General features: G+C 40.7%; 1 protein-coding gene across 1 annotated transcript in view; it reads right to left on the bottom strand.

Annotated features, from left to right (window-relative positions):
- The window catches only part of TAB2 (TGF-beta activated kinase 1 (MAP3K7) binding protein 2), a 155431-nt gene that overhangs the window by 33725 nt on the left and 107350 nt on the right, over nt 1–14356 (bottom strand). The window contains exon 4 of the mRNA XM_077289185.1: nt 9295–10726. Coding sequence (XP_077145300.1) covers nt 9295–10726 — 1432 coding nt within the window. The remainder of the gene's footprint in view (nt 1–9294; nt 10727–14356) is intronic.

Genomic DNA, 14356 nt, shown 5'->3' with positions numbered 1-14356 from the left:
GCAGGTGGTCGGGCATCTAGGAAATAGCGACCACAATATTGTACAGTTTCACCTGTCTTTCACTAGGGGGACTTGTCAGGGAGTCACAAAAACACTGAACTTTAGGAAGGCAAAGTTTGACCAGCTTAGAGATGCCCTTAATCTGGTAGACTGGGACAATATCCTCAGAAATAAGAATACAGATAATAAATGGAAAATGTTTAAGAACATCCTAAATAGGCACTGTAAGCGGTTTATACCTTGTGGGAATAAAAGGACTAGAAATAGGAAAAACCCAATGTGGCTAAACAAAGAAGTAAGACAGGCAATTAACAGTAAAAAGAAAGCATTTGCACTACTAAAGCAGGATGGCACCATTGAAGCTCTAAAAAACTATAGGGAGAAAAATACTTTATCTAAATAACTAATTAAAGCTGCCAAAAAGGAAACAGAGAAGTACCGTATTTTCCGGCGTATAAGACGACTTTTTAACCCCTAAAAATTGTCCCAAAAGTCGGGGGTCGTCTTATACGCCAGGTACGGCATGTGCAGGGAGCGATCCTGGATGTTCCCAGGGTCTGAAGGAGAGGAGACTCTCCTTCAGGCCCTGGGATCCATATTCATGTTAAAAATAAAGAATAAAAATAAAAAATATGTACATACTCACCCTTCCGAGAAGCCTGGCTCTCACCGGTGTAAGCGTCTGCCTCCGTTCCTAAGAATTGCAGCGTGGAGGACCTTCGATGACGTCACGGTCAGGTGACTGGTCACATGAGCGGTCACGGACCAATCACAGGCCAGTCACCTGACCGTGACATCATCGAGGGTCCTTCATGCTGCATTTCTTAGGAACGGAGGCAGATGCTTACACCGGTAAGAGCCAGGCTTCTCGGAAGGGTGAGTATATACATATTTTTTATTTTTATTCTTTATTTTTAACATGAATATGGATCCCAGGGCCTGAAGGAGAGTCTCCTCTCCTTCAGACCCTGGGAACCACACGCTGTATAAGATGACTGGGCATATAAGATGACCCCAGTCTTATACAGCGGGCATATCCCAAATTCCATATTTTATATGGAAAAGTTGGGGGTCGTCTTATACGCCCAGTCGTCTTATACACCAGAAAATACGGTACATTGCTAAGGAGAGTAAAACTAATCCCAAACTGTTCTTCAACTATATCAATAGTAAAAGAATAAAAACTGAAAATGTAGGCCCCTTAAAAAATAGTGAGGAAAGAATGGTTGTAGATGACGAGGAAAAGGCTAACATATTAACACCTTCTTCTCCATGGTATTCACGGTGGAAAATGAAATGCTAGGTGAAATCCCAAGAAACAATGAAAACCCTATATTAAGGGTCACCAATCTAACCCAAGAAGAGGTGCGAAACCGGCTAAATAAGATTAAAATAGATAAATCTCCGGGTCCGGATGGCATACACCCACGAGTACTAAGAGAACTAAGTAATGTAATAGATAAACCATTATTTCTTATTTTTAGGGACTCTATAGCGACGGGGTCTGTTCCGCAGGACTGGCGCATAGCAAATGTGGTGCCAATATTCAAAAAGGGCTCTAAAAGTGAACCTGGAAATTATAGGCCAGTAAATCTAACCTCTACTGTTGGTAAAATATATGAAGGGTTTCTGAAGGATGTTATTCTGGATTATCTCAATGAGAATAACTGTTTAACTCCATATCAGCATGGGTTTATGAGAAATCGCTCATGTCAAACCAATCTAATCAGTTTTTATGAAGAGGTAAGCTATAGGCTAGACCACGGTGAGTCATTGGACGTGGTATATCTCGATTTTTCCAAAGCGTTTGATACCGTGCCGCACAAGAGGTTGGTACACAAAATGAGAATGCTTGGTCTGGGGGAAAATGTGTGTAAATGGGTTAGTAACTGGCTTAGTGATAGAAAGCAGAGGGTGGTTATAAATGGTATAGTCTCTAACTGGGTCGCTGTGACCAGTGGGGTACCGCAGGGGTCGGTATTGGGACCTGTTCTCTTCAACATATTCATTAATGATCTGGTAGAAGGTTTACACAGTAAAATATTGATATTTGCAGATGATACAAAACTATGTAAAGCAGTTAATACAAGAGAAGATAGTATTCTGCTACAGATGGATCTGGATAAGTTGGAAACTTGGGCTGAAAGGTGGCAGATGAGGTTTAACAATGATAAATGTAAGGTTATACACATGGGAAGAAGGAATCAATATCACCATTACACACTGAACGGGAAACCACTGGGTAAATCTGACAGGGAGAAGGACTTGGGGATCCTAGTTAATGATAAACTTACCTGGAGCAGCCAGTGCCAGGCAGCAGCTGCCAAGGCAAACAGGATCATGGGGTGCATTAAAAGAGGTCTGGATACACATGATGAGAGCATTATACTGCCTCTGTACAAATCCCTAGTTAGACCGCACATGGAGTACTGTGTCCAGTTTTGGGCACCGGTGCTCAGGAAGGATATAATGGAACTAGAGAGAGTACAAAGGAGGGCAACAAAGTTAATAAAGGGGATGGGAGAACTACAATACCCAGATAGATTAGCGAAATTAGGATTATTTAGTCTAGAAAAAAGACGACTGAGGGGCGATCTAATAACCATGTATAAGTATATAAGGGGACAATACAAATATCTCGCTGAGGATCTGTTTATACCAAGGAAGGTGACGGGCACAAGCAGGGTGGATAAAAATCAATGTTTTTAAAAAAAAAATAAAAAAAATCGGATTTTTTTGATTTAAATCGGATTTTTTTGATTTAAATCGGATTTTTTTCAATAAACTGCTTTTTGAGGAAAATATTTTACCATCCAAAGGTTCTTCCATCATGAGATAAAGCTGAGTTGTTTAACTCAGTAGAATAAAGGCTGTATATGTGTAACATTCACAATGCCATGCTCTTCCAGAGGTTTCTGTAGGATGCTGACTATCCAACAAGTTTGGGCATGTCAACTGAATGGAAAAAGAAACTAAACCAAAAGTGAAACCAAGCTAGAAGTGTGGAATTAAAGGGGCAGTATGAACAAAATGTGGAGGCTATTAATAGTTTATACAATTAAGACATGCTGCTTTTAAACACCTACCTATTGCCATATAGTAAAACAAAAAAGATTTTTACTTACTTTGGGGTCCCCCCCTCACCCTGGCGTTAGATCGTTGCCCCTAGTTTCGTCCGTGTAACTATGGGCGCACATGCGCACTGCTCTCACTTCTCATTTTAATCGTGATTTATATTAAAAAAAACCTTTTGATTTAAATCAGTGATTTAAATCATGATTAAAATCATGATTTAAATCGATCCGATTTAAATAGAAAAAAATCTTTTGATTTAAATCGTGATTTAAATCATGATTTAAATCGGCGTGATTTAAATCAATCCACCCTGGGCACAAGGGGGCATTCTTTGCGTCTGGAGGAGAGAAGGTTTTTCCACCAACATAGAAGAGGATTCTTTACTGTTAGGGCAGTGAGAATCTGGAATTGCTTGCCTGAGGAGGTGGTGATGGCGAACTCAGTCGAGGGGTTCAAGAGAGGCCTGGATGTCTTCCTGGAGCAGAACAATATTGTATCATACAATTATTAGGTTCTGTAGAAGGATGTAGATCTGGGGATTTATTATGATGGAATATAGGAATATAGGCTGAACTGGATGGACAAATGTCTTTTTTCGGCCTTACTAACTATGTTACTATGTACGCCAATTCATGTGAAGGGGTTAATGAACTTAATTTTCAGAATGGCTTTTTTGTCCTATTTCAAGAAATTTTATTGCGTTCACTAAAATGACATGTAGCAGGCTTGTAAATGTCAACATCATATTTTGCAATGAAAACTAGTACTTTTAAAGATACATACCGTACATGGAATGTAAGTCCGCAAGGACAGGGTCCTCTCCCCTCTGTACCAGTCTGTCACTGTAAATTTGTTTACTGTAAACGATATCTATAACTCTGTATGTAACCCCTTTCTCATCTACAGCACCATGGAGTTAATGGTGCTATATAAAACAATAATAATAATAATAATACATGCTCAATTTTATTTCCAGTCTCCTTGCCTTACATACAGCGGCAATAAAATCTGAATGAAAAACTGATCAGTTTTGCAACAAAAAAAAAAACAATAGTCCTTGCAAAGACATGATTTCTTTAATTTTTTTTCTCTTTTTTTTTTTTTTTTTTTTGGGGGGGGGGGGGCTGCATTAACCCCTTAAAAGATGATTCTATTTTTTCCTTTTTTTTCCCCCCCAAAGAGCTCTAACTATTTCTTCATACTCTTAGATGTACAACAGCTTGTTTTCTTCCGGGAAGAATTGTAGTTTTGAAACACATTTACTTTATCTTATAAAAAAAAAATTGGAAAACAAAATCCAGATGCGGTGAAAAAGCGAAATTGTTCCATTTTTTTTTTTTTTTTAGTTTAGTTTCATTTTTACAGTGTTTGTGCAGTGAAAAAAAAAATCACTTAACATGATTCTTCAGGTCTGCACGAGTACGTCGATATCAAGCACGTATATAGCCTTTTTAATGCGGCTATAAATAAAAATTCTACGTTTGTTGGAGAAAAAAATGTTTTCCATGTGTGACACGCTGGCATTTTTATTCATGCCATTTTGGGGCAATCTGCTAAATTTAGATTTCAGAGTTTTGATTCCTTTCTTTCTGATATTTACCATGCAGAATATTTCGATAAAACCATGCGAGATACCAGCTATTTTTTTTATCTTCACTTTTTCCCCAGGAAAAAAAAAAAAAAGGGAAAAAAGAGGAAAGTTTTTTTTGTTTGCTTTTCTTTTACACTTTTCTCATCAGTCCCATGAGGGACTTCTAAAACTTGTACTATAAAGTTTTTCAGTATGTAATGAAAAAAAAAAAAAAAGTCACTCCTCCCCTATAGTGACTGGACTTACAGGACAAAGAATGTGGCAGAGACTGGAGGTCTCAACAAACAACAAGGCAGATTGTAAAGCTTAAACGCCGCTCCTGAGCCTGCTCCAGACTTGCTATATGATGTATTTATACTGTATATATCTTCCATCGAACATGTTATGTTTAGGGTTATGCTTGGATTGAATTATAAGGTGTTTTTCACACGGACAGGTAAGATCGTGGATTATTGCATTGATTGACTACAAAATCATTGTAAAGTAACATGATTTTAGGCAACTATGGCAAAGGTGCAGCATTTTGACACAATCTTACTATAATTAACCAGCATGTGAATAAACATTGAAAAGCTTTCCTTTCTCCCCTCCTAATATCAAACCACATGTGCAAGTGTTTTTTTTTACCATGGTTTTCCCAAATTTGCAGCAACAACAAGTGAATCCACCTTGAATACAAAAACAAACTCCAAACTTTACATCTGCAACTTCATCTCTTCCTTGGTATAACAGTGGAAAAAGGAGACCGACGTTCAGAATAGACCGCATTGCTGTACAAAGGTTGGAATTCCTGAGTAAGATAGCAATTTCATAGTTTTTCTGAGTTTGGTGCTCGCATCGAGCTGTTTTAAAAATAAACTACATTATAAATCGGTTTTCAGATTACAGTATTTTTTAGGGGCATCTGCAATTTTTAGTGAGAAAAACTCTGCAAGCAGCTTTCTGTGATGAAGCAGAACACCAACAATTCCTCCTCCCAATCACAGAGAGAACTACTCTGTCTCCTCTTGCCTGACAGTGATATCTGATCAAGAGGGGTAAAAGAGGAAATTACCAGGACCTGTGTAGCAAAAGGACCATTCAGGTCATGTGATCACACACATGCCTGGATGAATCTTCAATATGCTCTAATGCAGTGTTCACCAACTCCGGTCCTCAAGAGCCACCAACAGGTCGTGTTTTCTGGATTTCCTTAGTATTACACAGGTGATGGAATTATTGCCTGTCCAGCTGATGCAATCATCACCTCTGCAATACTCAAGAAATCCTGAAAACATGACCTGTTGGTGGCTCTTGGGGACCGGAGTTGGGGAACACTGCTCTAATGCATTGTATATGTTTTGATGTTTTAGCCAAGCCAAGTGTTTATATGATGTACAGGTCCTTCTCAAAAAATTAGCATATAGTGTTAAATTTCATTATTTACCATAATGTAATGATTACAATTAAACTTTCATATATTATTGATTCCTTATCCACCAACTGAAATTTGTCAGGTTTTTTATTGTTTTAATACTGATGATTTTGGCATACAACTCCTGATAACCCAAAAAACCTGTCTCAATAAATTAGCATATCAAGAAAAGGTTCTCTAAGGCCATGTGCACACGTTAAGTATTTTTCGCGTTTTTTTCGCGTTTTTTCGCTATAAAAACGCGAAAAAAACGCTTACATATGCCTCCCATTATTTTAAGTGTATTCCGCATTTTTTGTGCAAATGTAGCCTTTTTTTCCGCGAAAAAATCGCATCGCGGAAAAAAAAGCAACATGTTCATTAAAATGCGGAATTGCAGGGGATTCCGCACACCTAGGGGTCCATTGATCTGCTTACTTCCCGCACGGGGCTGTGCCCACGATGCGGGAAGTAAGCAGATTATGTGCGGTTGGTACCCAGGGTGGAGGAGAGGAGACTCTCCTCCATGCACTGGGCACCATATAAGTGGTCAAAAAATAAGAATTAAAATAAAAAATAGTCCTATACTCACCCTCGATGTCTTCCCGCCTCCACTGCATGCTGTCGCTTCGGTTCCTGTAGCTGATGTGCGGTGAAGGACCTTGCCGATGACGTCACTGTCCTGTGATTGGTCGTGAGCGGTCATGTGACCGCTCACGTGTCCGTGACGTCACGGAAGGTCCTGTGCGCACAGACCAGCTATAGGAAGAGGAACGGACGCCGCTGAGGAGATGTCTGGGTGAGTATAAGCATTTTTTTATTTTTTTTATTATTTTTAAACATTCTATCTTTTACTATAGATGCTGCATAAGCTGCATCTATAGTAAAAAGTTGGTCACACTTGTCAAACGCTATGTTTGACAAGTGTGACCAACCTGTCAGTCAGTTTTCCAAGCGATGCTACAGATCGCTTGGAAAACTTTAGCATTCTGCAAGCTAATTACGCTTGCAGAATGCTAAAAAAACGCGAAAAAAACGGAAAAAAAACGGAAAAAAAATATGCGGATTTCTTGCAGAAAATTTCCGGTTTTCTTCAGGAAATTTCTGCAAGAAATCCGCAACGTGTGCACATACCCTAAACGACCTATTACCCTAATCTTCTGAATCAACTAATTAACTCTAAACACATGCAAAAGATACCTGAGGCTTTTAAAAACTCCCTGCCTGGTTCATTACTCAAAACCCCCATCATGGGTAAGACTAGCGACCTTACAGATGTCAAGAAGGCCATCATTGACACCCTCAAGCAAGAGGGTAAGACCCAGAAAGAAATTTCTCAACAAATAGGCTGTTCCCAGAGTGCTGTATCAAGGCACCTCAATGGTAAGTCTGTTGGAAGGAAACAATGTGGCAGAAAACGCTGTACAACGAGAAGAGGTGACCGGACCCTGAGGAAGATTGTGGAGAAGGACCGATTCTAGACCTTGGGGAACCTGAGGAAGCAGTGGACTGAGTCTGGTGTGGAAACATCCAGAGCCACCGTGCACAGGCGTGTGCAGGAAATGGGCTACAGGTGCCGCATTCCCCAGGTAAAGCCACTTTTGAACCATAAACAGCGGCAGAAGCGCCTGACCTGGGCTACAGAGAAGCAGCACTGGACTGTTGCTAAGGGGTCCCAAGTACTTTTTTCTGATGAAAGCAAATTTTGCATGTCATTCGGAAATCAAGGTGCCAGAGTCTGGAGGAAGACTGGGGAGAAGGAAATGCCAAAATGCCTGAAGTCCAGTGTCAAGTACCCACAGTCAGTGATGGTGTGGGGTGCCATGTCAGCTGCTGGTGTTGGTCCACTGTGTTTCATCAAGAGCAGGGTCAATGCAGCTAGCTATCAGGAGATTTTGGAGCACTTCATGCTTCCATCGGCTGAAATGCTTTATGGAGATGAAGATTTCATTTTTCAGCACGACCTGGCACCTGCTCACAGTGCCAAAACCACTGGTAAATGGTTTACTGACCATGGTATTACTGTGCTCAATTGGCCTGCCAACTCTCCTGACCTGAACCCCATAGAGAATCTGTGGGATATTGTGAAGAGAAAGTTGAGAGACGCAAGACCCAACACTCTGGATGAGCTTAAGGCCGCTATTGAAGCATCCTGGGTCTCCATAACATCTCAGCAGTGTCACAGGCTGATTGCCTCCATGCCACGCCGCATTGAAGCAGTCATTTCTGCCAAAGGAGTCCCGACCAAGTATTGAGTGCATAACTGAACATTATTATTTGATGATTTTTTTGTTTGGTATTAAAAAACACTTTTATTTGATTGCTCGGGTGAAATATGCTAATTTATTGAGACAGGTTTTTTGGGTTATCAGGAGTTGTATGCCAAAATCATCAGTATTAAAACAATAAAAGACCTGACAAATTTCAGTTGGTGGATAATGAATCTATAGTATATGAAAGTTTAATTGTAATCATTACATTATGGTAAATAATGAAATTTAACACTATATGCTAATTTTTTGAGAAGGACCTGTAGATGAGTTGTGTGAAGGTGTAGCCAGGGTTGTGGAGTTGGTAAGCTAAACCTACGAATCCTCAATTTTCCCGACAGACTCCATAGCACTGGTGCACCATTGAGCATGTACATGAAGTGCTGCAGATTCATCTCAACTAAAAGCGGAGATCCTTAGGTCAGGAATAGGACAATTCATAACATTCCCAAATGCTTATGAAAAAAATTTACAACACCCTGCATTGTACTAATGTACCCAATGTATTACATATTTTAGGAGTTGGGATATTTCCTTCCGACTCCACAGCCCTGTGTGTAGCATAACTGTGCACTGTACATGCAGCAGTATTGTCCGTGTGTGTGCTGCAGGCAGTGTACATCTAAAGGGGTGTAATTTACATATTGCAGAGAATAATACTTTACCTCCTTTTTTACCCAAGTGCATTACAACTTGCAATACAGACCTCTCCATTTTACCCCAGGTAAGGTATAATTATTAGGAAATATGTTCTGCCCATTTTTCTGCTGCCTAAACCTGGTGTGTGTCTTATATTCCGAAAAATACAATAGTTAAAACAATTTTCTGAAATACTAATTGTTGTTTCTCTGAAGTGCAAAACATTTTGTGCACTAAAGTGAAGCAGTTAAAATACTAAAAAACAACCAGAGAATTGGAAAGGTAAAAAAAAAAAAAAAAAAAGAAGTAAAAATTAAAATTGTTACCTTGTGTATAGGCTGCATCATCCGAACCCACGCTTAGCTTCCTTCCATCATTTATCCTATCATGTGCTAAAACAGGGTCTGCTATATGGATACCTTCCGACTCCACAAACGGAAGGAGATTTGTAGGTTCAAAAGTTGGGGACACAACACCAGGGGAAACTGAAGGAGGTTTGTTTGGGGACACAGTTATTTTAAATGTATATTTTGTATTGGGCTGAGTCACTACCACACGAGGCGATGTCGCAGACAAGTTGTTTCCAAGTGCCCGGCTTTTGGGTGGATGATGATGAATAAAAGCAGGTCCCATGCTTACTTGTCCAGAGACATTTCTGGTGGTACTGGTTGCACCAGGATTAGCGGAAATAAAAAGTGTTGGCTGATTTCTAACCATCTGGTCATCACCTCCAGGAGCTGAAATATAAACCTTAGGCTGGCTGCGGCCTAAGCAGTCATCTGCGTTTTGAGGACCTGCAATGTAAACAGTAGGCTGGTTCCTTGAATGGCTGTTTAAAACAGAAGGGTTAGTGGAACTACGTGAACTTGAGGAACGCAACATTGAGTTACTTCTTTGGGGTGGTTCAAGTTTAATTTCTATTTGGTTTTTCCTGGGACCAGTTGAGATATTTTGAATGTTGTATTGGCTTAACGGCTGGGAACCACCTGATGAATGAAGCACTGGAGCTTGAGGAGTTGTGGGTGAACTAATAGGCATGTACACATGAGAGGTCTGATGACCCTGCTGATTAGGTTGTGCTGAGGTATGTGATTGAGAGTAAGAAGAAGGAAGGGTTGTCCAAGGATTTTGTGGTGTAGGCTGATAAGTTTGCTGTTGTGTGGGATTTGGAGACATCCAGCCTGATGGCTGTGGGGTTTGCCTTGCTGCACCACCTTGAGAAGTGATATAAGGTCTTATATAAATAGAATTTCCATGTGGACTGTTAAGTACAGGAGGTGGACCACCATGTATGTGCAAAGATGTAGGAGTATTACGATTAGACTGGATATTTGGAGCCAAAGTAACCATGATGGGATTGAACCTGGTTGTTTGCAAACCCGAAGAACTTTTGCTGCCCAATTGAAGTCCAAATTGATGGCCCGAGTTTGAAGTATTTGTCATTCCAAACACATTATAGCTAGAAGGCACAACAGGTGCAGTCTGTGGCTCTGGTTGATACAATTCATTGTTGGATGGCCCTCCCTGAAGGTGTCCATCACTTATGCTGTGACTTAAAGTCCTGCCGTTTCCATTTATTCGGCTTCCATCCCTGCCCTCATGGTACTGAGACTGCAAATCCAGATTAAGGGATGTCATGTGATTTCTTAAACCAGCAATGCTTGAATCTTCAGAGGGAGACACGTCACCTTCACCATACAGATATTTTGTACTCTCTTGAGATAGGACTGCGCAGCAAGCATCCAGATTATTGTTATTCTGGAAAAGAAAGGAAAATTAATTGAGCAAACTTTACTGAGGTTACAATCGCTATCATTTTTAGGGCCTGTACACAGGTAAAATCAAATGCATTTATTAGGGACCCATAACAAATGTTTCTTACAAATTCTATTAGCTTTTAAATTTCTCTTCGTCAGAAGAATGCAGTGCCTCACTATTTGCAGATTATCAGTTATAGAAAACCCCAATAACCTAAATAGAAGCTATTCCTAGATTCACATTTTTCACACACACATATGCATAACTATTGTTAATAGGGACTAAGCCCAACAAAGTTTTTCTTCATGTAGACTGTGAGCCCTCGATGGGCAGGGTCCTCTATCCTCCTGTACTTGTGTTTATTGTACTTGTCTTTATTTGCCCCATTACCCTTACATGTGAAGTTCACACAGGGCGTTTTTGCTGAGCTTTTTTCTGCAGCAAAACCTGATCACCTTGGCAAGAAAGAAGCTGCGCCAAAAATGCAGGTTTAGGTGCGTTTTTTGCCATGTGCGCTTTTTTTCCCCCTCTGCATGCCGATAAAGTTGAGTGCACAGAGAAAAAAAAAACAACTTCCTGTAGATCGATAGAATAGATACATTACCTGCGGTATCCTCTTCCCTGGCATTTTCCCACGGTGCAGCGGTTACCTCAGGTCAGGGTGCTCCATCTCATTCATTCCCCAGTTGCTTACAGCCGGGAGCGGTCGCATTAGCAGCACTCCCGGTTGTAAGCTTCATCTCCCCCAGATACTGCGTGGGGCACTCGTTATATCGGACAATGACGCATCAGGGAGTGTACTGTTGCTCTTTTATTTTATATTTATTACAGAAGATTGATGGCTTCGCTTTGAAATGGCAGAGCAATAAAAAGATTGTCAAAACTGTGTGGGGTTTTCAGCATGTGTGTTTATTTAACCTTTTAACTGCTACAGGATTAGTAATGGATACTCTCCATTACCAAGCTCCCTTAATGTCACATTACAATCGCAAGGCGACATTAACCCCTCATTGCCCCGCTTGCCACCACTACAGGGCAAGTGGGAAAAGCCGGGCAAATCTCTAGAATTGGCGCCTCTGATAGATGTGCTTTTTCTGGGCAGCTGTGGGCTGCTATTTTTAGGCTGGGGGGGGGGGGGGGGAGGGGATATTACCAGACTGAGAATACCAGCCCCCAGCTGTGAGCTTTAGCAAGGCTGGTTCTCAAAAATGGGGGGGGACCCAACGACGTTTTTAAAAAATTTTATTAATTTTTTTTTTTTTTTTTTTTTTTTTAAGCGTGAGGACCCCTCTGTTCTTGATAACTAGCCTTGCTGAAGCTGACAGCTGGGGGTTGCAGCCCCCAGCTTTGACTTTTATCTGGCTGGTTATCAAAACTAGGGGGGAACCCACGCCTTTTTTAATTATTTATTCATTGCGCAGGAGCGGCAGATGAAAACTCCCATCCGCCGCTCCCGCTCTCACTGTAATTAGCGGCTGTAGGTGTCAGATGATGGGACCAGTAGTCCCATCAGCTGACACCAGTGATCGGAGGTGAAGTTTACACCTCCGATCACACCTGAGCACTCCCACGGTCTTCTGACAGCGTGGGAAGCGCGGCTCTCTGACCAGCGGGGACGATTTCCCCGCCGATCAGAAGCTGTGTTTTCCGGCTGTCATGCATACGACAGCGTGTCAAACACAGTAATGTCAGACCCCCCCATTCAGGTGAATGGGGATCGGGTCCGCTCTGCTGGATGACAGGCTGCATGAACGCACCATTCAGCCTGCCATCTAGATGTAGCCGAGCCGAGTGTGATGTCACATCCGGTTCTCCTTGACTTTTCTGCAGCAAATGCGCTGAAAGAAAAGTCAACCTTACGTATTTGCGGCATTTTTTCACCATCCATTCAAGTCAATGGGTGGAAAACTCTGAAAAACGCAGAAAAAACGCTGAAAGAAGTGACATGCTCTATGTAAAAAAAACGCTGCAAAACAAAATACTGATCACACAAATAACCAATGTGTGTGCATGAGATTTCTGAAATCTCATAGGCTTTGCTGGTACTGTAAAAAGCAGCTGAAAACTAGCATTAAAAAACGCAGCAAACATGCCCTGTGTGAACTTACACTAAAGCGCCATGGAATAAATGGAGCTATAAAAATGTATAATAATAATAATATTGTGTGTATCTCCCTTTTGGTGAATCCAGCTTCATGGCAGAAGGGGCGGTTCTACCAAACCAACATTTTGGAGCAGCACAAATTTGCGTGAGTGCATCCCCTTTCCATCCCCTATGTGCTCCTGACTAGTACACATCACGGAGTTATCAACAGCTAAGCATGCACTGTACCCTGCCTGGCCAATTTTGCTGTCTGTGTGGTTTTAAATCATTAGCTGGTTGTAGCAGAACTCAGTTTCCTAAACTCCTCCAAAACAGCAGTGCAGAGCTGCATTTGTTACCTGCCAGAGAGACAGAGAGATTGCACCGAGCAGGATTTACTAGGCTCCATGAATCTGCAAGATGGTTCCAATAGCAATTGAAGGGAAACAGAGCCAGGAAGGGCATCCCTAAACCCTTCGCTCCAAAGCCTGTTTTAACCTTTCTGACCAGGCCAACTTTTATAATTCTGACTAATGTAACTTTATGATTCTGAGACTGTTTTCTCGCGGCATATTTTACTTTGTACTTTATGATAGTGGTAAAAATGTCTTCGATATAACTTGCATTTCTTTGTTAAAAAAAAAAAAAATTTGGCAAAACTTCCACAATTTTCAAACTTAATTTTTAAGCCCTTAAATCAGAGAGTCATATCAGACAAAATAGTTAATAAATATAATTTCCGACATGTCTACTTTACATCAGCACAATTTTGGAAACATTTTTTTGTTGGGAAGTCATAAGAATTAAGAGATGACCAGCGATTTCTCATTTTTACAAAAATTTGCAAAACTTTTTTTTTTTTTTTTTTTAAGGGACAACCCCACATTTGAAGTGACTGAGGGGCATATATGAAAGAAAAATACCCAAATATGACACCATTCTAAATACTGCATCCTTCAAGGTACTGAAACCCCCATTCAAGAAGTTTATAGACCTTTCAGGTGCTTCACAGGAATTTATGGAATGTCGAAAGAAAAAATATTTACTTTTCTTTCACCAAAAATTTCATTTAGGCTATGTGACCACGTTGCAGAAATGCTGCGGAAATGTCCGCAGCATTTCTGCAACTCCCTGCCGCGGGTAAAATACATGCGGAATTCGCATGCGTTTTTCCGCAAAACACAAGTGGTTTTTTTTGCAAGCGTTTTTAGCTTGCAGAATACTTGCGCTTTTCCAAGTGATTTGACGCATCGCTTGGAAAAGTGATTGACAGGTTGGTCACACACCCTGATGTGTCTAAACAGTGGAAACCGCCAACAAGTGACACCATTTTGGAAACTAGACCCCTCTGGGACCTTACCTAGATGAGAATTGAGCACCTTCAACCCCCCCCAGGTGCTTAACAGATGTTTATAATTTATAACGTTTAGCCGCGAAAATAAAAAAACAAAACTCATTTTTCCCACATAAATCATTTTAAGCTACAAATTTTGCATTTTCAAAAAGGGGCAAGGAGAAAATGGACCCCAAAGTTTGTTGTGAAATTT

The sequence above is a fragment of the Ranitomeya variabilis genome, chromosome 2, assembly GCF_051348905.1.
Source record: "Ranitomeya variabilis isolate aRanVar5 chromosome 2, aRanVar5.hap1, whole genome shotgun sequence".
NCBI classification, from domain to species: Eukaryota; Metazoa; Chordata; class Amphibia; order Anura; family Dendrobatidae; genus Ranitomeya; species Ranitomeya variabilis.
The sequence above is the reverse complement of the archived record's forward strand: the minus strand, read 5'-3'. Positions and strand labels throughout refer to the sequence as shown.